General features: G+C 41.4%; 1 protein-coding gene across 1 annotated transcript in view; it reads left to right on the forward strand.

Annotated features, from left to right (window-relative positions):
• LOC135198464 (neuralized-like protein 2) overlaps window positions 1–22,823 on the forward strand; it is a 65,021-nt gene that overhangs the window by 26,240 nt on the left and 15,958 nt on the right. The window contains exons 3-5 of the mRNA XM_064226034.1: window positions 9,814–10,328; window positions 10,563–10,716; window positions 15,403–15,547. Coding sequence (XP_064082104.1) covers window positions 9,814–10,328; window positions 10,563–10,716; window positions 15,403–15,518 — 785 coding nt within the window. The 3' untranslated portion in view covers window positions 15,519–15,547. The remainder of the gene's footprint in view (window positions 1–9,813; window positions 10,329–10,562; window positions 10,717–15,402; window positions 15,548–22,823) is intronic.

Below are 22,823 nucleotides of genomic sequence, written 5' to 3' on the forward strand. Positions count from 1 at the left end.
AGTTCAGAGCCTTGTGTTTCGGCCTGTCCACACTCCTCAGGTCTTCACAAGCCTGATGAAGAATGTGGCGAGGTTTCTTCACCTCAAAGGAGTAAATATCTCTCTGTATCTGGACGACTGGCTCATCAGGGCCAGATCAGAGAGACAGTGCTTGGAGGACCTAAAGTTAACTCTAGATTTGATCAAAGCGTTGGGATTGCTCGTGAACCTCGAGAAGTCTCAGCTGACCCCCAGACAGGACCTAGTCTATCTGGGGATTCGGATGGATTCTCGGGGTTTTCGAGTATTTCCTTCGCAAGAGAGAATCGCAAAAGGTTTGCGGATAGTCTCTCTCTCTTAGGGAGGGAACAACATACGTCGGCGAGGGAATGGGTTTGAGCCTTCTATTGGGACCCTTTCCTCGCTCGAACAGTTCTTCCCAATAGGAAGACTGCATTTACGTCCGCTTCAATTCTCCTCAAGAAGTCTTGGAGCTGGAAAACCGGACAGCTCGGACGTATTTCCCATTCCAGTGGAGATAGATCGCACCTGGAATGGTGGTTGCCCCCTCTGGAGAACAAGGGATCTCTCTAAAAACACAGAACCCAGACCTAGTGTTGTACTCCGACGCGTCGGAGAAAGGTTGGGGAGCGACATTAGGCTCAGAAGAGGTGTCAGGCACCTGGGAACCAGCGCAGGTGACTTGGCACATAAACTGCAAGAGCTCTTTGCCGTGCATCTGGCTTTGAAGAGTCTAGAACCTCTGGTGTCAAACAAAGTAGTGCAAGTAAACGTGGACAACACCACCGCACTTGCCTACATTCGAAAACGCGAGGGATCACTCCTCGTTCCTTTACGAACTGACGAGAGACCTATTGCTTTGGACGTCTCACAGGAACATCTCCCTTCTGACAAGGTTCGTACAGGGAGTAAAGAATGTGAGGGCGGACAGACTCAGCAGGAGGAACCAGGTCCTTCATACAGAGTGGACCCTACACGAGGAAGTGTGTCTAGATCTCTGGTCGCTGTGGGGGACACCTCATGTGGATCTCTTCGCCACATTCATTTCCAAAAGGCTGCCAGTCTTTTGCTCGGCGGTCGTGGAAGATCCAAGAGCACTTATGGTAGACGCCTTCCTGTTAAAATTGGTCTCGAGTAGACGTATATTGCTTTTCCCCCATTCAAAATCCTGGGATTAGTAATGAAATAAAAAGTTTGTGGCGTCAAAGGAGACGAGGATGACGTTAATAGCCCCCTTTTGGCCGACCCAAGATTGGTTCACGGAGGTGGTAGAGTGGATCGTAGACTTTTCCAAGATCCCTACCAAGAAGGACGGATCTTCTCAGACAACCACACTTCAAGAGGTACCATCAAAACCTCCCACGCTCTCGCTCTGACTGCCTTCGAATATCGAAAGACTTGTCAGAGCGAGAGGCTTTTTCCGCGCAAGTGGCAAGCGCGATCGCGAGAGCACGCAGAACCTCCACTACGAAAGTATACCAATCGAAGTGGGAGGTTTTTAGAAGGTGGTGTAGATCCAAGAAGTTGTCCTCCTCCACTACCTCTATAGCGGAAATTGCTGATTTCCTGCTATTCCTGAGAGAAAAATCTCATCTAGCTGTATCCACAATAAAGGGATACAGAAGTATGCTCTCTGCTGTCTTCAGGAATAGAGGATTAGATCTGGCAGATAATAAAGATCCTCCACGATCTCATAAGGTCATTTGAGACTTCAAAGGAAAGTCGAAGGAACCGGTACCTCCGAACTGGAACCTAGACGTAGTCCTCAAGTTTCTTTCATCTGAAAGATTTGAACCTCCTCATCTGGCATCGTTTTAGAGACATCACCAGAAAATGCCTATTCCTATTATCTTTAGCTACGGCAAAGAGAATTAGTGAATTACATGCTCTGCAGGATAAAAGTAGGATTCAAGGGAGACTCAGCTATTTGCTCATTTAAGACCCTGTTTTTAGCTAAAACGAGAATCCCACGAAGATCCCTGGCCTAAGTCATTCGAAGTCAAAGGCATATCGAGTCTCGTAGGCAGAGAAGCAGAGAGGTCTCTATGCCCTGTAAGAGCTCTGAAGTTCTACCTTCAGAGAAAGCATCAGATGGGAGGCTCTAGACAAGGTCTTTGGTGCGCGTAAAAGACCCCACAAGACTGATGGTCCAAGAATGCGCTGGCATTCTTTGTGAGAAACGTCATTACAGACGCTCATAAGGTCTGTCCTGACGAACAGTTACAACTGTTGAGAGTTTTAAAAGCTCATGAAGTGAGAGCTGTAGCGACGTCTCTCTCGTTTCATAAGAATATGTCGCTTAAAAACATCATAGATACGACATTTTGGAGATGCAACTCAGTATTTTGCATCTCATTACTTGAAAGACGTTCGTGTAACATATGAGAAGTGGGGGGTGGGGTTGTTTTTTTTTTTTCTCTAGGTCGCTTTCCCGTATCGGCGGATACGATTCTGGGTACGGGAGCCGACACCAATCCTTAAATGTATATACTTTTCTTCCTTTTGGATATGTTCTGGAGTCTCTTCGAACAATGGGGACTTGGTTTAGCAGCGGGCGGCCGTCTATGTTGTTCAGTAAGAGAATCTTGTCATATCTAATTAGATCAGTATAATTTTTTTGAAATTATGCATGTGTGCGTAGTGGTTTTGAGTTACGGTTGTTGTGACGAGTTCGGGGATAACTCGGAACAATCCTTAGTTCTAACATATTGGTTATTGGATCAGGTGGTCGGGATTGGTTGTGTGCTCCTTCATAAGGTGTATTGTCATATAAGTGGATCAGCACCCATTGACAAAGTCCTTTTAGGCTCTGCCGAGTAAGCGGATAAGACCCCATCGGCAGACCCACAAGAACTCTTGGCCATAGATCATATATCTCGCTAAAGTTTCTTGAGGTGATGCAGACTACTGGGCAAACACCCACGAAGTCTACACCTATCAGGTAGGAACCAAGGTTTTATTTATACCTACAACATATGTTTGTTTACCTGTCTATTCCAAATAGTAGCTGTCTCTTAACCCATCCACCGAAGTGGGTGGCCAACTCAGCTATGTATATATCTGACAGGTAAGTTGATTGTATGAAAATGATATTGTTATGATACAATAAAGTTTCATACATACTTACCTGGCAGATATATACAATTAAAGGCCCACCCAGCCTCCCCGCAGGAGACAGGTGGAAGAGAGAAAATATGATAGAAAACGGGATGGATTCCTAGTCCTGCCGCCCAGGGCAGGCCGGTAGATCACCTGACCTACCTGTAGCGAGTGGCGCGAAATTTGAATTTCTGTCAGGGACGACGGAGTCTTAGCTATGTATATATCTGCCAGGTAAGTATGTATGAAACTTTATTGTATCATAACAATATCATATTAAAATAATTACTGGCGTCAGAGGGAGAGAGGATGATGTCACAGAGGTCACGTCCTTCTTACAGCACTTTCTAAAGGCTTTCCCAAGAGAGTCGGTCTACTCTATCAGCCTCACTTAGAAAGGGACCTTAAAAAACCTCTCCACTCTGAGTCTGTCTGCGTGCAGACTGACGAGAAGTTGACATGAATGAGAGGATTTTTCAAGGTGAATGGTAAGTGTCATGGCCAAGACAAAGAAGTGCTGCAGATCTTGCTGGGTTGAATGAGGAAACTTTCCTCTTCCAATACCTCTGTGATAACCCACATGGCTGTTTTCTTCCCTTTCTGAGAGAAGAATCACCTTTGTATATATCTGCTATCAAAGAATACAGTAGCAGGTTATTCTCTGTCTCTACAAAGGGGCTTAGAGATAGCAGAGGACTAAGATCTTCGGGATCTTATACGATGCCTCAAGATGACCAAGAGTAGGACATCATGTACTTCGAGTTGGGATCTTTTTGTGACCCTCAGATTCCGTGTTCCGACAAGTTGGATCCTCCTCTTCAAACTTCTTTTAGAAATTTTATGAGGAAATTCATTTTTTCTCTTGGCCCTACCAACCACCAAGAGGACAAGTGAATTTTTATGTATTGGAATCTCGCATCGGATTCAATTGGTTCTTGCCAGCTTAGTATGTCTGGCAAAGAACTAAAACCCTTCTAATCCTGGCTCAGAGCTTTGAAGTCAAGGAACTTTCCCAATTAATAGGGGAAGAGATAGAAGGGTCTCTTTGCCCAGGCAAGGTACTTAAGTTTTATCTTCAGCAGAAGAAATGGCTTAAGGTTTGCCTACAGAGTCTTTGGGGTGCGATGAGGGCTTGAAGTGCTTCCCAGGAGATACTCAGAGGGATACGATAAGAGCCAAGAAAGCCCTTGGTTCGCCCACTTTCGGCTCGGAGTCATCTTCGACTTCCAGGCCTCCTTCCCCTCCTTCGGGCAAGGAGAGGGAAGATTCTGCAACAAGAAACCTCCTCAACATGCAGGAATAGGTCTCGTTAGCAATGGAAGTACTCACGAAGGATCCTCCCCGGAGGAAGACTCTTCTCTCTCGTCCTATTAAGATATCCTATCGTCTACTGGATGTAACTGGCTACAAGCACCTCCCCTCATTCTAGGCCAGAGGCTACAGGTAGAAGAGAACCTTCCACCCTTCTCCAGTCTCCTGACAAACTATTGGTGGTTTGTTCAGGATCCTCGGGCAACGAAGCGCCAGCCAGGCGCCAAGTGCTAAACAGGCGAAAAACGCCAGAGGCAGACAGCTCGGACGAGCACGTTTATTGTCCGATGAGGAGAAGGAGCGGGCCTCCAACTTTGCGCCAGAGGCGAACAGATCGGACAGGTGAGAGTGTCCGATGTGGACATCGCCAGCCAGCCTCGAGACTCCAGCCAGGCTCGAAGCTCCAGCAAGTGGGGAGGCACCAGCTAGGCGCGAGGCGCCAGAAGCGCCAGCCAGGAGCCAGGCGCCAGCCAGGAGCCAGGCGCCAGCCAAGAGTGATGCTCCAGCCAGGCGCGAGGCGCCAGCCAGGTGCAAGGCGCCATCCAGGCGTGAAGCACCAGCCAGGCACCAGGCTTCATCCAGAAGAGATCCATATCAAAGAACGCCCTGGCCTTCTTTAAGACAATTGTGATCTCCAAAAGCGCTTGAGAAGTGCCTTGATGATTCCTTCAAACAGCTGAGAATTAAAGCGCATGAAGTGCGAGCTTTTGCAAATTCTTGTTCTTTCCATAAGAATGTCAATAAAGGACATGTTAGCTGTCACATACGGGAGATGCAACTCTGTGTTGACTTCCCATTACCCGAAGGATGTCAAGATAACCTGAAAGAGATCCTTCTCTCTTGGTTTATACGTGTCTGAGGATACGTTGCTGGGATAGGGAGCCGATACTGATCCTTAAACTAGTGAGTTAAATTTTATTTAACGTCGAATTTTTAGGGTTGTTTGAAAGGAGTTTGGGGATAACTCTTTTCCATTTAATTACTAACCCTCGTGTTAGGATCAGGTGATCGGGATCGGTGTTGTGCTCCTTAATTATGCTACTAGGCAAGGTGTTTTGTCATGTAAGTGGATAAGACCCCATTGACAAATGCCATCAGGCTCTGTCGAGTAAGTGGATAAGACCCCATCGACAGACCCACAAGAACTCTTAGCCATAGGTCACATCCTCGCTGAGGCTCTTGAGGCGAAGCAGACTCCTAGGCAGTAGCCATGAAGTCTTCCGCCTAAACAAGTAGGAACCAAGGTTTTATTTTATTACCTGCAACGTATGTTGTTTACCTGTCTATTCAGTAAATAGCTGTCTCTTACCCACCACCAATTGGTGCCAATCAGCTAAGTATATATCTGACAGGGAAGTTGAATGTATAAAAATGATATTGTTATGATACAATAAAGTTTTATACATACTTACCTGGCAGATATATACTTAGCTATAGACTCCGTCGTCCCGACAGAAATTCAAATTTCGCGGCACACGCTACAGGTAGGTCAGGTGATCTACCGCCCTGCCGCTGGGTGGCAGGAATAGGAACCATTCCCGTCTTCTAATCAGATTTTCTCTCTTCCACCTGTCTCCTGCGGGGAGGCTGGGTGGGCCATTTATCGTATATATCTGCCAGGTAAGTATGTATAAAACTTTATTGTATCATAACAATATCATGTTTCCACTGTGCTGTGCATCTTTTTTTTATTCTACACAGAGTATTGGCAGTGGAACTGGAATTGCTTAAATTGGTACTTGGTTTACATAAAAATGTTATTCGTCTGGCATTTGTATGTGTAAAAAAAGGTTTATGAAAAGGAAAATGCTCAGTTTATTCTTTCATCATTTATAATAACTTGTCATAAGATTCAGTTCTGGACTTTGTGCTCTGTAAGATGCATGGGGAATCAAGACCTAATTCAATTTGGCAGTAGCTTTTTAGGGAAAACTTGTGAATTTCAGCAATTGAGTTGAAGTAGTTACCAATGAGCAAATTCATGAGGCTTTTTAAATGTCAGCATAGTTCTGGATCTTTAGCCTAGCCCATCATCCACTCAATTTGCATTACTCTTTGATGGGTTGAAATGGAGCAACCGAGCAATTGTTTTTAGTAACTAGGTCTTCTTATGAGCCATACATAGTTGCCTAATGTGAGAAGTGACCATAATGCCATGTTCACAAATCTTGAACGGTTTCATAGCCTCTGGTATGGAAAATAAGGTATATTGCAGTATGCAATATCTGTTTCAGCATTTTATTGGAGTAAATAATATTTGCACCTACATGATATACAAACCCTCGGTCCTTTACATAGGAATTACTTTCAGCGTAGGCTGGAAAACTGCCGTTAAATTCTTGAACAAAGTGGTTAGGCAATAACAAACATTCTACTTTGGTTTTGGCTGTCTTCCAGTGAAGATGTATGTTTGTGAGCTCTTGATGACTAGCCGTTAATCATGATTTCCTGGTGGGATTTTTCCTTTATTATTTTGAAATATATATATATGTATATTATATAATATATAATATATATATAATATATATATAATATAAATATATATATATATATATAGATATCACATATATATATATATTTTATATATTTCTATAATATATATACTATAATATATATATATATATATATATATATATATCATATACTATATATATATATATATATATATATATATATTATAAAATTTTTATATATTTTTATATATATATATATATATAATCATATATATAGATAAATATATATATATTTATATATATATATATATTATATTTATATATTTATATATATAATCATATTAATTAATTTATTATATTTATATTAATTTAAGATATATATATATAGATTTTATATATATATATTATAATAATAATTTATATATTTATTAATTTATAATATTTATATTTAATATATTTATACATTTATATATTTATATACTATATCATATATATACATACATATATATACATATATATATATATACATAATATATATTACAAATATTATCTATATATACATATATATATACATATATATATATATATATATATATATATATATATAGTAAATATATAAATATAACAATGTTTTGCTTGCATTTCAGCCATCATACGATATTAACAAATTACTGTAGTTTTGTTATAAATGACGTTAAGTAGAATAGGATTGATATATTTTTACATTATACATTTATTCGCTATGGAAATAATACCGGCACGGAAATATAGTTTAGAGTACTTACTGCTAAATTTAAGCTGCATTTGTAGCTGAAGCTGAGAAAACCATGTTCACACTGCTAATGACTATAAATTATCGTACATCAGTAACATAATGAAACTCAACCGCAAATAATAGTGGAGAAAATGTATTTTAATAAAATATTCTCACCATGAAAGAACACATATTACTGTTGTTTTCAAGCTGCTAACAGATGAATATGTAAATATCATATTATTATGATATAGGATGAAAATAATGAACACAAGTAACATTTTCCTGAGACACCATCTATTAATGAAAAAATAACAATCGATTTCATAACAAGATGTACATATTTCAGTTATATTTCAACTTTTGAAAGCACTACATATAATAAAAAATAACCTGTTTACGCTAAATAGAAGCAAGAAAATCGAGTCAAGTAGGGCAAAATAACCCTGCCTCTGCCCTCAGCTGATTTTTCCAAAGCAAAACATGGATCGCTTTGTTTGTATTTTATAATACTACTATACGTAGTAATATGAGACCACATATGTACACTATTATTGGATACAGTGAAGTAAAGCATAACTTTTAAAAGAGCCAAGGAATAGATGCATATTTGTTATGTTTTGTATTTTAGGAGGGTCTCTTGGTGCTTCGGCAAGTACCAAAATATGTACCGATAACCAGACAACAGCGCCATCTATGAACGAAAAAAATAATCAAGTCAAGTTCACTTATTTACATTAATTTTCAACTTAAAATTTATATAAAGAAAGATTAATTTACGCTAAATAGAAGCAAGAAAATCGCTCTAAATTGAGTTAAATAGGGCAAAATAATCTTACCTCCACCCTCAGCTGATTTTTCCAAACCAAAACATGATCGGTTTGTTTGTATTTTATAACACAAATAGTAATACAAGACTACATACAGTATTACTAGAGAAAGTGAAGCAAAGGATAACTTTTTAAAAGAGCAGAGGAAAAGATGCATATTTGTTATGTTTGTAGGACCCTCTCAAGAAAACTAACATTGTCTATCAATACAAATGCCCTGTCCGGGAATGCTCCGGCGCCTACATTGGTATGACAACTATGCGATTTTCCAAGGGGATATCCTGCCACGCTCAGGAAGGCGCCATCCATAATCATGCTAAAAACGTCCACAATACCAGGATAACCTGAAAGGACAATTCCTAATATTGGAATTATCGATAAGGTGGCAGACCACCGTCGCCTCCGCCTCTTGGAGGCCCTACACATCGGGAAGGAGAGACCCAGTCTCAACACCACTCAAGAGACTTTGCTCCTCCCGACAACAGTGGTGCGTAGGGGCCGCCCACCAGCACCCCAGAGCCGATCGAACAGACCAATCAGGTGGTGCCCCCATCTACTGGCAATGACCTTCCCAATACTACCCTCCTAGTCTCCAGCGTCCGCATGCGAAGATCAGTGCGAGCATCCACCTCTGGAAGACGGCTGGACTTAATCCCCTGTTCAGCCAATGAAAACTCAGCTTTCACCAGACAGAGCACCTGGGACACAATAAATACCGCCGAACGACCCCATTCCAATCAGTTCAAGCTCACCCTTCCTTGAAAATGAACAGAAGATACGATTGGAAATGTTGGAGTTTCGCTATGCCCTTGGACAACGTCCAGACTACGATTTGTAAACTCTACGGTGACCATACGCCACTTTTAGATATCATATCAATAAATTAATATTTTAGAAGACATTTCCTTAACCAGAATATGAACATCAGCCAGCTATTAGCAAATATCAGCGCTGATGAGAAGAGAATAATAAGAAGAATTGAAAAGACCTTGTATAAAATCAATTCCACTGATGCTGCTATCCTTTTTAACAAAACATGTTTGAGAGAGCGTCTCCTACCTTCATATAGTAATAGTAATAATAATCTGGCAAGAGGGTAGATCCAATATAGTATGGGAAAAGCTGACAACTTTTGACAGTATACTGATAATCTATAAGTTTTGGAAAAAGTGGGAAGTTATATTATGGTATGTTAGGTTGCAAACAGTTTGGAAGAGTATTGCTGTGCTTAATGTTATCTCAAGAATTACATACCTTTAATTTTGTACCTTTTGCCCTGTTTCCAATGATTACTTTTTATAATTTTCTATGGTCAAGCAGCCTTCTCTATAATTCAGTTATTAATTTTCCTTCATTTGGTTTACAGGCAATTCTTGGATATGTGCCATTACAAAAAGTCACAATCGTGTGCAGCCAGACACTGAAGGAGAGGGTGATGCTGGAGATATCTCTGGAGTGGCATCAGAGATAGCCAGTGATGGACAACAGTCTCTTCAGGAACAAAATACACCTGCAGATGTTGAGATGTCCAATGCAGTAGGTGCTAAATCTGCTGTAGGGGCAGAAGGGATGGTTTCTTCAGAAGCAGTTGTGGAATCAGATGCTGTGGGGATGTTTAGAATGAAAAACAGCCGAGGGCACAGAACTAACTTTAATGGTACTGGTCCTCGAGGAAATGTAAGCAGTAATGGCCCTCGTGGATTAGAATCCATAGTTGTTGGAGATCATCTACAAACATCAAGAGGGTTGATTCCTAGATCAGTTTTGCAACCAGCACCCTATGCTACTACGGGACCCTCGGGCAGAAGAATAATGTTACGAAGAGATAACATTCTTCCCACTGATGAAGGAAGTAGAATAGGTGTTGTCTTCTTACCAAGGGTAAGTCCCTTTATGTTACGTATATGATTAAGGCCAATCATATTATGTACATGATATATTTGTACAGAATTATTGATAATGTTGTCTTAAAGCTAATTACTCCATAAACTTTGTAAGAATTAAGTTCTCTGAACTGGTCAGAATAGTACTAGATTATTGCCGAGTTCCTTTATTTCATACCTATTCAATCATTTGTAGAAGTCTGCAGTATGATGTATTTTAACTTTTTTTCAGGGAAATCTTGCCGAAATGCATTATATAATAAATGGTGAAGACCAGGGAGCTTTTACAAAAAAATTGCCATACCGTGAAGCTCCCTTGTATGCTGTTGTTGATGTGTATGGAACTACAAAACAGATCAGAATAATACAACTTCCTGTCTCTGGAGGTAAGGAGTCGCGTAACATTACTTGCATATTATTGTACAGTAATAAAGATAATTTTTGAGAGATCCTATTAAAGTTTTTTAATAGTTTCCATTCAAAGGATGTTTACTTTTAGGGAATATCCTTGCTTGTAATGTTGTAAAGGGAAAGTACTTGATTGCATCTGCTCTTTGGCAAATGGTTGGTTATGTCTTGGTATAAAATTAAATTTAAAAAATTTGCATCTAGCAGAAATTCTAGGCTTCGCTGGAACTAACTTATTTTGTGGTTTACCACTTACAGTGTGTGACTTGCATGGCACACTAGATTTTTCTGTGACTTGGAGCTGAAGTGCTCTCTGTTGATTACTTTTGTCCCTTTCCCTGTTTAATTTATTCAACTTTACTTTCTAACTTTCATGTTAGTGAAGGACAAGTCAAGTCAGTGAGCCCTCTCTTAGAAACTACATTAATATAATTCCTGGGTGTTGAAATGCTTTCTTATGATGGGTTCTGAATTGACTTCCAAGTTGACAGGTTGGTGGGTCCATTAGTTTCATTTGTTTTGGAATAGATGAGGATCATAGCACTTTTAGTAGGACTGGTGGTAAGCCCAAAGGCACTCAATAACACAGGATTTATTCAAGATCTTGGGGCTTGACTGTAAGTCATATAGTAGCCATTAACCCTTAACCCTTAATGGATGGATCCCCTCATTTGAGTAGCAATAACAGGTTTTGGGTGGTGGACAGATCCATTCATATATGCATCAATATTACATGCCATGGATTTGAAGGAATCTGGCAGGGAAAGAGTTCCCATTACTTCTATAGTCCATAAATTCACTAATGGCAACTTTTAGACTGGCTAAAATCAAGTGGGCAGCTCATGTGAGAGTTAGTTATGTACTGCCTCCCTCTCTCACATGGTGTCTTTTTATGTATTTGCTCATAAATATACTTGGGGGTTGCTGCTGGTGTTAGTTATCTTTGGTGATAGTTTTTCAGTTGTAATTTTGCAAAGTAAACTGCAAAGAAATATTAGAAAAGACATGTGTAATGCAGAAAAGTTCCTGTATCATCAATCTCAGTAAATTTAAGCGAATATTTTACAACAAATATGTTCAGAATTCGTTACTGATTTTTGTTCTTATCTGTTGATATTGCATGAGCTGTAATTATAATTTTACAAAAAATTTATCTATTAGAAAAAACATGCATAACTTGGTAAAATTTGTGATTGTTTTATAAAAGAGGCCCCACACGGGTCTTACACCTTGTGCATTTGCATATCTTCCTCTTTCCAATGATGTGTCTTTCTTAAATTGGCCAACTTCAATGTTTACCTGGCCTGGGGTGCTGCATATCATTTTTTACCCCAGCTCTTAAGAGTTAAACAGATGATGCCGTTATGAAGTTAAATTTGTTGTGAGTTGTGCACAAGGAAGTTCTGTATAACAACTTGAGATGACTATCAGTGTTTAGGTCACTAGTGTGAAATTCCTCTTCTGTTTCCGTCCATTGTCTTATCTTTTGACAAACTGTAATAACTTGTACACATTACAAAGAATTGCATGTACTATACTGTATGAGCTAGTTTGGCTGAGCAGAAGGTATTGGAATAATATTCTTGATCTTCAGAATGTCTTATGCTTTTCATTCCTGGAATAAATCTAGATTTTAAAAAATTGCATGTAAATATTAGACAAAAGTGTCAAAAGGGGGTTACCCATGGCCATACCAAATATCTGTTCATAAAAATTGTCATTGAAAGAAAATAAATTTACAATTTTTTATACAAAGGGATACCAAATTAATAATAACATTAAAATAGTACCCAGGATAGGTGATAACTAATATTTAGAAAGTTTATAGCTAATAGAATCAGTTGAACTGATATTGGGATGAAAAGGGAAGGCTCTTTTATGGGTCTTGATTAATCCCTACACATAAGGTAAAGAAGGGCCAATAGTCGTCACTTTCTCTTTTATTGAACTTAATTCCTTTAGTATAGTTTTAATTTTGGATTTAAAATTTTTATGACAGCTAATGCGTCTTTCCATAGCTTTTTGTAAGTACTAGAGTCAGATAATAAGTTTTCCATTTTTCCCACAACTAATTTTATCCATTACTAAAAAACCATTGGATTTGTCAGCTTTAGTAATATGCAATTCAGGAAACGAAGAAGATAAAAGTTTGCATATTACCAAAGCTGACAAATCCAATTGTTTTTTAGTAATGGATAAAATTGGTTATGTGGAAAAATGGAAAACTTATTATCTGACTCTAGTACTTACAAAAAGCTATGGAAAGACCCATTATTTTATTAAATTCTATGGAGAAGTGATCACCACTTTTGCAACAAATTTAGGTCGGCAAATATCCCTGTACATAACATAAAACTTCTCAGCCTAGATGTAGACTTCCTTTTCACAAAAGTACAAAAGGATCCATAAAAGATGTATTAACATTCCTCTAAAATAAACTTGAGCCATTTGCTGACCACTTCTGCATAAATTGAATAAAATATTGCAATTTGTAGAGCTCTGTGCCACTAATAATGTCTTTTCCTTTGGTGATAACTTTTACTGTCAAAAATTCAGGTACAGTGTGGGGAGTCCACTCAGCCCTGTGTTAGCAAACTTATATATGGAGTATATTGAAACAGTAATTATAAACCCTATCAAACCTGCAGATATGATTTGGCATCGTCATGTAGATGACATCGTAACATACTGGAAAAGCAAGTGGGACAATTTTGATGTCTTTCTACAAAAAAAATTCCTTGCTCCCGAGCATAAAATTTAAAGTAGAATGGGAAAACAATAACCAAATTTCCTTTTTAGATGTCTTAATCATCAGAACTATAATAACAACTATAAATTCACTGCCTTCGGGAGAGCGGCATTCTCACTTTCATACATACATTTTTACAGCTATCATGACATTTCAGTTAAACTTGGCATAGCAGGTAACTTATTTCTTAGAGCTCTGAGAAATTTCCTAGAATTTCTTAACAAAGAACTTGAAACCATCAGAAATCCACATACAGGCAGTCCCTGGTTATCGGTGGACTTGGAAAATGGCGATCCGGTTTTATGGCATCTATTTAGCACCTTATAATCAGTGATTTATGGTGCCATAATGCACCGATTTCCAGTTATTGGCGCCATAAGGTGCTGATTATAGAGTTATGGCACCATAACATACCTAACAGAGACTTCATTAACCAGGTATCGGCGCCATAAATGACTGAGTATCGGTTAATGGCAGTTTTCACTTATCAGCACCCCACCGAAAACAGAACCCCCGCCGATAACCAGAGACTGCCTGTAATTGAAAAAGCCATGCTTAAAATAAAGAGGATTTTTTTTGCAAACCCACAGAAAACAAAGAAAAGGAAAATTTCACAAATACGATAATCCCTCGTATGGATAATTTATGAGAGATCACACAAAATTTAGGCCATCCTAACCCTTTCGTCTTCACTTTTCTGAATACATCGGGGAAATCCCTAATTAATGTTCAGCAGAAACCAATTTCTAAAGACATAGGAATCTATGAAATCTCCAGTATGGATTGTGATAAGTCATACTATGGATTCACAGGAAAATCTCTCGGAAAGATTAACTAGACCATAAGCGCTCAGTTAGATATGAACAAAATAGTTTGACAATTTTCCATCATATAAATAACATGAACCATACAATGGATTGGAACTCATCCCAGATTTTATACAGAAGCAGCTGTTGATACAAATGTCAGATGGTAGAATCTTAATTGATACAACAAGATAATAGGATCAACCTTTCCAGTGGAGCCTGGGACTCAGACCATATAGACAATATCTTCCTTAAGGCAATGATGAAGCAGATTAAGACAATTGAGAGAACCAACGTCGGCCTAGTGGTGACCTCAGGCATCACGTAACGTCATATCTCCCACTATATATTTCACAAATGTAATTTATTTAGTTATTCGCTACTTGATTATGGGAGTCAGTCCACAGAAATATAGTCCTTAACTTTAAACCAAAGTGTTTTAATGGGCCTTTTATACTTGAGACATATTCAGTTTTAACAAGAATTTATTTACATATACATAGTATATATAGTATCAGCAAACCTTTACAAGTTGTAATTGTTGATGTTACTAGGGGCAAGTTCAACTTATAATGGTCATAGGCCTGTGTCTACAAAGTTCACAGATATAAAGGAGATAAAACAAAGATACTGATGGGCTTTGGAGATGGAAATATTAAAACATAAAAACAGTGATGACCTTTTAAGTACTATATTAATAACATCCTTCATTCATATAAAGTATGACAACAATATAAGAAAAAAAATCGATTTAAGGAAAACTCCAGGTGATTTCACTAACTCACCAGTAGTGTCCAAGTTGTTTCAAGTACTTACCGTGGAGTTGCCATTTAGAGCCAGATGTCACCATAGTTATTTTTTGTCCCGAAAAGTTTTGAAGTATTGCAAAACATTTTTGAGTGACTGTACTTGAGCCCATGGTTAGGGGATCATATTTGAAGCCAATTTATTGAGCATAAAATATTAACGTTTTTGAAAAAATAAGTGTAGTTGCTGTTACTTTATTATGGGTTTTAAACAAGAGGTATTTTGCATATAGGTAATTCCTCTCTCTTTCTCAGGTCTTGTTAACAAATTATTTATCTGCACACTTTTGTTTTTCTTTCCAGTTGCTACTTTGAAAAGTTTATGTAGAGACACTATACTTAAGCACATTGCTCAGCGAGGCATAAACTGTCTCCCTCTTCCACGAAGACTGAAAGATTATCTCTTATTTGAGAGCTGAGATGTTGACCTGGTGCTTAGAGAACCTAGGTGAGTGTATTCTTTCAGATTGTTTCAGACATGCTATATCCTTTGAAATGTGGTGTGATCCCATCACAGTAATAAGATGTTGTCCTGTGCTTTCTTCTTATTGGACATAACAATATTGATAGATAGGGAAATCAACTCTTCAGTAAATATTGCCTGGTCTCTCTGACTCTTAGCTTTAGTAAGAGAATGTGCGAGTCTCCAGAAACTGAGGGCCTGCTTTTTTTTATGATGTATAAATTTAGTAATACAATTTTATTACAGAAGCTGGCATGGGAATTTGTCATTTTAATGTGCTATTCATCATTCTAAATTAAATTATTTCCTAGTATACTAATTCATTAATTTTATGAGTGCATTAGTCAGTTGTATGCTCTATGCTTTTTAACTTGTCTGTATGCATTTTGTAACAAATTTTTACATAAGATTAGAGTTATTAACAGATTCATTTTTGCTAATTAACATTTTATACAACAAAAAAATTTTTTTTAGCATCAGTGACCCTGTCAGTTGTCTCCAGTTAATTTCCAATAGCTTGTCCTGTCATCCTTGGCCCTGGATGCAGGAATTTGAATATTAATAAACATTACCCTAATATAATTTATCTAGCCCTAAATCCCCCCAAACCGCACCAAAATTTACCACATTGACAACCCTGTTACCTCCTATTCTGTCTGCCAATTGGCAATACTGCCATTGACAGTTACAAAAACCTTCCCTTGAAAATCAGTTCTTAACGAGCGCCTGTGTTGTTTACATCAGGGCAGCTCTTTATAAATTTCCTAAGCCTTTTGTGCCTTTAAAGCTCTCATTAATTGTTAATGCGGCTTTATGTTAATTACCATTCACGTATTATATTCACAAATTTAGTGAATTATCTTTTATTTCTATTGTGGTATATATTTTATTTTTACAAACTTTTGCACGACCCGAAATTACGTGACCTGTCCAACAGTCCAATGGATAGCCAAGATAATTCGATTCTTCCTTCTGCTAGCAACATCAGGAATTATCCGGCTTGTGGGACAAGGATGAGTAGCAGGGAGTATAACCCCATGACTTTTGTAGCTCTTGTCGTGGACAGGTTTGTGACTTGACTTCCCGTTGCGACTTATGCAAGTCTTGGTCTGACGAAGACATGACGATGTATATTAACCCTTAAACGCCGAGCCGGTATTTCCGAAAGTGTCTTACGTATGCCGGCGCCATTCCAGAGTGAGCGCCGAAGCGGAAAAAAAGTTTTTTTTTAAAGTCACAGCACGCTTAGTTTTCAAGATTAAAAGTTCATTTTTGGCTCCTTTTTTTGTCATTGCCTGAAGTTTAGTATGCAACCATCAGAAATAAAAAAAAATATCATTATCAAATATAAATATTGGAATATGTATATGACAGTGTTTGCCCTGGAATTCCAGGTTTTCTGTGTTCTCGTTTTTTGGCTTCGGCTGCGACCGATCCCCACATCATGTGTGGTAAGTGTCGCTCTAATGTTTGCACTATAACGAATCCTTGCACGGAATGCAGTGCATGGCCTAAAGAACAGTAGAAGTTGTTTTATAGCAAGAGAGAGCATCGGAGGGTTTCTACTCTTCCTTCTTGGGAAAGTTTTTCACCTCTTCCCGGTGCTTCGTCTCTTGCAGTGTCCACACCCCATAGTAGCTTTGTGCCTGTGTCTCATTCCTTTTCGTCCATCGATTTGTTGTTGGAATTATCGGGAGGCCCTCAGGCTAATTTTTGTAATGCTGCCCCTTCTTCTTCAGGAGTTAATTTGATTCCCGGGAAGGGGGAGGCTTTTTCATCATTCTCATTTATTCCAGAGTCAGAAATGTCCAAGATGGCTGCGATTTGGAAGACACTCAAGCTAGGGTGTTCCCCGTCCTTGGAGGGGTTGCTGGCACACTTTTTGGAGGCTCGCAACCCCTTTCCTCCCGGCCTCGTCTTCGTGGGTAGCTGAGGTCAGCCATCTTGTATTGCTCCGCCAGTGACTGTTGCCGCTTCTCCAAGTCAGAGGGAAGCCGTGGCGTCAGCCCCGTTAATGACGTCATGGGATCAGTCTTTTTGTATTCCTCCACCAGTGGCGTCTGCTTCCCCTTCGGACCGAGGGGAAGCCGTGACGTCATCACCACTTGTGACGTCACTCCCAGTCGTCTCCTCTGCACTGCCTCTCTCTGCCGTGACGTCATCTCTGCCGCCCAGTTTGCTGCATCTCCCTTCCATGTCTTCAGAGCCTTCTCTTGCTGATCTGTCTGAGGCTTTATGCCAGGCAGTTCTTAAGAGGTTGGACTCTGTTTTGGATGATAAGTTGGCTGCCTTTGCAGCTGGGAGGACTGGAAGGAAATGTGTTCCATTGCCCCCGCCTCCTGCGAACAGATCGTTTAAGGAACCAGTGCTCTCTTCTTCTCCTTCTTCCCCCTCTATGCCACGTTGTCGTATCAAGTGTTGGAAGGCTAAGGATTATGCTCTTCACCTACAAGGGAGGAACAATGTGGCCGTGTTCTTGAGAGTTGGTGTTTTGGAGAGTGTTAATGTATCTTCCCTTGTGCAATCTGCAGTGGCTGCTTCGGCCTCTGCATTAAATTGTGAGCGTGTTGCAACCTCCCCTTTCCATGCACGTGATGCAAGTGCTCCTATTCCACCAGGGCCTATTCGTCGCCGTAAGGATCTCAAGGCGCTTGTCAAGAGGTCGAAGATGGTGAGCGCAGAGTTAGTGTAGCAGGAGTGTTTGCCTGCCCCTCTCTCTGTTGCTTCCAGGAGTTCGACTCGGGGATTCTCTTTCGATCTCAAGTGTTCGGGATTCCTCTTCAACTCATGTTCGTACGTCTGCCACGCCCGTGACCGTTCGCGGACATGTTAAAGAGTCATCTGTTGGCGGAGTGTGTAGTGATGTTCCTAGTGTTGTAATTAGTTTGTTGCGGGAGCTGGCGCATGGACCCAGCCCAGACAGGTTGGTTGGTGTTTCGGGCTGTTTAGCTGCTGATCCTTCTGTTAATTTTAATGAGGAAGGTGCCTTAGAGGAGCTTACACATCCTTCTCATCGTGGGTCTCCGTTGTTGGAGTTTTTGTCTTCCTTTTAAGAAGTTGTCGATCTCATTCGTGGGTTCAACAATTTGGAAAGTAGGACTCAGGCTCGGTTGTTTTACACTCCTTCCTGCTTGGAAGCTTTGCTGGGAGCTACGCAGGATCCCAAATCATCTTTTCAGCTTCCCTTGTCGGGGCACATCCAGTTAGTCTTGCATAAGGGTAACGCCTCTGTTTCAGACCGGGACGGTTCGCTTTGCTCTAAGGGTCTGCCAAGCTACTACCCCCGCTTCTCACGAGACATAGGAAGTACTATGCTACAAACTGCGTTTTTGATGTCGCGTCATCTTAACCCGGACGTCATTTGCTTGAAGCCGGGATCGACTTTGGAGCAGGTGAGGTTGGTGGCTCCGCCCTTGTCTCCATAGGATGCCTCAGCGTTGGAATCTATGGCAGCCTCCATGTTGCAGACGGTTTCTTGGCTGGACTTCTGGTCTATGGTCATTGCCAAGATAGCTTCTGACAGTATGTTGCAGTCCGGAGGCAAGGCGTTTTCGTATATGGCTCACCTCAGTTTAATTTATGGGCTAACTTTCTCCTGATTAGAAGAGACGTGGCTTTATCTAGGATGGAGAGATCAGTTAACACAGAGTCCTTACTGGAAAATGCGATAGACTGGCGCTGGGCTGACACAAAGACAGACTGGTGCACTAGGCTGTGTGTAAGTCGGAGTCTTGTCCTTGAAGACCTCCGGCTCCTCCTCCCCCTGTCCAGCAGCATTCAAGAAGATCGTTGCCTGGTAGGCCATTGAGGAGTTCGATTTCGGCAGGACCTTCCTGTTCGACTCAGCCTAGGTCAGAGGACCAACGTCCCTCTCAGCCAAGAAGGGGGCCAAAGGGCAGAAGTAAAGGGGGCCGTCGGTAGGTTAGGCGCCTCTCCCTCTCCTGCGCCACAGGTGGGGGATGCCGGGTGGGCCATTGGGCCGAGTGGCAGAGTTATTGGGCGGAGAAGTGGGTGGTAGATGTCCTTCGGGTGAGCTACCCACTGCCATTCGACTTCTCTCCTTGTCTGTCGGACAAGCCGCAGCTCGGGAAGGCATATCCTCTATATTCTCTGAAGTTCTTGGCTCTTTGGGAGGAAGTGCAGAAGATGGTGGAGAAGGATGCGATAGAGGAAGTGGTGCGCCTGTCTCCGGGGTTTTAGAGTCACATGTTCTTGGTGCCCAAGGCGTCGGGAGGTTGGAAACCTGTGATCGACTTATCGGCCTTGAATCACTTCCTGCGTTCAGTGTTAGCAGCCGTGAGGTAAGGCGACTTCATGCTGTCGATAGACTTGAGGAATGCATACTTCCAAATCCCTATTCATCCGACGTCCAGAAAGTTCCTTTGCTTCTCTCTCGGGGACAAGGTCTTCAAGTTCAAAGTCCTGTGCTTTGGGCTGACAACAGCCCCTCAAGTGTTTACAAGGGTCTTCTCTCTCGTATCAAGTTGGGCCCATGCTCAGGGGATCCGTTTGCTGAGGTACCTTGACGATTGGTTGGTCTTGGCAGTTTCCAGGGAAAAGCTGCTGCAGAACAGGGATCATCTACTTCGGTTCTGTCTGGAACTGGGCATCGTAGTCAACCAGGAAAAGTTGAACCTCGTACCCATTCAAAGGATTCTCTACCTGGGCATGGTCATTGATACGACAGTTGCAAAAGTTTTTCCATCAGATCAGAGATTGGAGAAGTTGCGAGTGGTGGCGCGCGACTTCCTGTTGGAACCACATTAGTCAGCTCATCAGTGGCAGGTTCTTCTGGGAGTTTTGTCATCCCTGGAGAAGCTAGTCCCTCGTGGGTGTCTTCATCATCGGTCTCTGCAATGGAGACTGGGAGGATTCTGGTCTCCAGCGGGGGACTCACCCCTGTTAAAGGTTCCTCTGTCTCTGGAAGTGAGAGAGGACCTTTGCTGGTTGGACAACCAAAATCTATCAAAGTGTGTCCCTCTGCATTCTCTTCCACCGGACTTCCCTCTTCTCAGACTCCTCCCTCGCAGGTTGGGGGGCTCATTTAGGCAGCCTCATTGCATCAGGAGTTTGGAGGACAAACAGCAACATATCAACTTCTTGGAGTTGAAGGCAGCCTTCCTGGGTCTGAAGGAGTTTCGGGAGAAGGTAGAGGGTCATTCTGTCGTTCTCATGTCAGACAACACCATGGTGGTAGCCTATGTGAACAAACAGGGAGGCCTGGTTTCTTGTCAACTTCGCCTTGACCGCCGAGGTTCACCAGTGGGCGGTCAGCAATTCAGTAGAGCTCTCAGCCAGGTATATCCTAGGCAAATAGAATGTGGTCGTAGACAAACTCAGTCGTCGGGATCAGATCCTAAGCACAGATTGGTCCCTTCATCAAGTGGTAACAGACAAACTCTTCCAGGTTTTGGGGAGACCCATGCTGGACCTTTTTGCAACTCGCTTCAAGAGGAAGCTGGAGATATTCTGTTCAGTGGTTCCAGATCCTTTGGCGTTAGCGGAGGATGCATTCCAACATTCCTGGGACAACCTGGAGGTGTATACCTTCCCTCCGTTTTGTTTGATCAGTCAAGTTCTGAACAGGCTAATGAGTTCACAGGGTCTCAGGATGACTTTGGTAGCCCCATCTGTGGCCTCAGGCCGAATGGTTTCCAGATTTGCTGTCGTTGCTGTCAGAGGTTCCGAGGGAAATTCCCCCTTGGTGGCATCTCCTGTGTCAGCCACATGCGGAAAGGTTCCACCAGTCAGTAGAATCCCTGTCTCTTCACGGTAGGAGGCTATCAAGTATCTCCTCCGAGCGAGAGGCTTTTCTTAGAGAACAGCAGGGCATAAGTCCAGCAGTCTCAGAAAGTCTACCTCCGCGGTTTACCGAGGCAAATGGGCGATCTACTGTGATTGGTGTCGCAAATTGGGTTTTTCTCCATTCGCAACCTCTATTCAGCAAATAGACTTTAACCTTCCTCAGAGACGAGAAACATTTGTCCGTTTCTGCCATTAGAGGCTACAGGGCGGCCCTGAGTTTAGTGTTACACCTTAAAGGTATCAACATCTCGTCCTGGGAACTTTCCTTGCTAGTTAAGGGGTTTGAGCAGTTGCGTTCTCCTAGGGAGCTCAAGCCTTTGAGGTGGGATGTTTCCTTGGTTATCAAGAGCTTCACCAAGAGTCCATATGAACCTTTGTGTCGCTCACCTGACAGGAACTTTACGCTCAAGACTGTTTTCCTTCTGGCTTTGGCATCTTCCAAGAGGGTAGAAGAGCTCCATGGTCTGAGCTATGATGTGAAGCACACCAGGGGTTGGGGGTCGGTGTCCTTCGAATTTGTCCCAGAATTCGTGGCCAAGACCCAAAATCCCTCTGTGCATGATGACAGGTTCACTTCGTTTTCCATTCTATCACTGAATGATTTTGTGGGTGGTGATGCTCAAGAGCTTTTGTTGTGCCCTGTCCGGGTCATGCATTGCTATCTTAAAAGGACTCGGCACCTTAGACCAGGCTGCCGCAGACTTTTTGTTAGCACAGGCCATACTAAGAAAGAGGTGTCTAAGAATACTATCTCTTTTTGGATACGGGAAGCCATCAGACAGGCATAGTTGGCTTTTGATGATTCCGCCACCACGTCTATGCAGGCTAGAGTGCATGATGTTAGGGGTATTGGTTCCTCTATGGCTTTCAAAAAGAACTTTGCTGTCCTTAGTGTGCTGAGTGCTTGTACTTGGTTACGCCAGTCCACGTTCACCTCTGCCTATCTTAAGGATGTCGCCCACAGATCTATGGACAGGTTTTCCTTGGTTCCTGTGGTGGCTGCCCAACAGGTTGTGTAACTCATAGTTGCCCTTATCAGGGCACTTTTGTATCTTACCTAAGACGATTGTGTGGATGAGAGAATGAGTGAGTTGGCTGGTCTCCTAGTTTCTCTTGTACCTTTCCTTCTTCCTTCGAGCGGGTTAAGGAATAGACATATCATTCGCTGGACTGGTCTTATACAGGTGAGTAAGGTAGTCTTACTGATTGTGTGGTCGCTTAATATACAAATATCAAACCTTCTATTTGGTAGCATATGCTCCATTCCTTGGCAAGGAGGAGTTGGGAGTAGTAACAAACCCTTGTGTATTGGTTTGCTATTGGACAGTCAAAGTTTCTCTTTGGTTTCCTATACAATGATTCTCTTATATATCATTGTACATCACTCAGGGTTTGAGTGGTTAGATATCAATTTATTTAGCTTCTCAACGGGCTTCAGTCCCTCTCCAGAAGTCAT

Source organism: Macrobrachium nipponense, chromosome 22 (assembly GCF_015104395.2).
Source record: "Macrobrachium nipponense isolate FS-2020 chromosome 22, ASM1510439v2, whole genome shotgun sequence".
NCBI lineage: Eukaryota > Metazoa > Arthropoda > Malacostraca > Decapoda > Palaemonidae > Macrobrachium > Macrobrachium nipponense.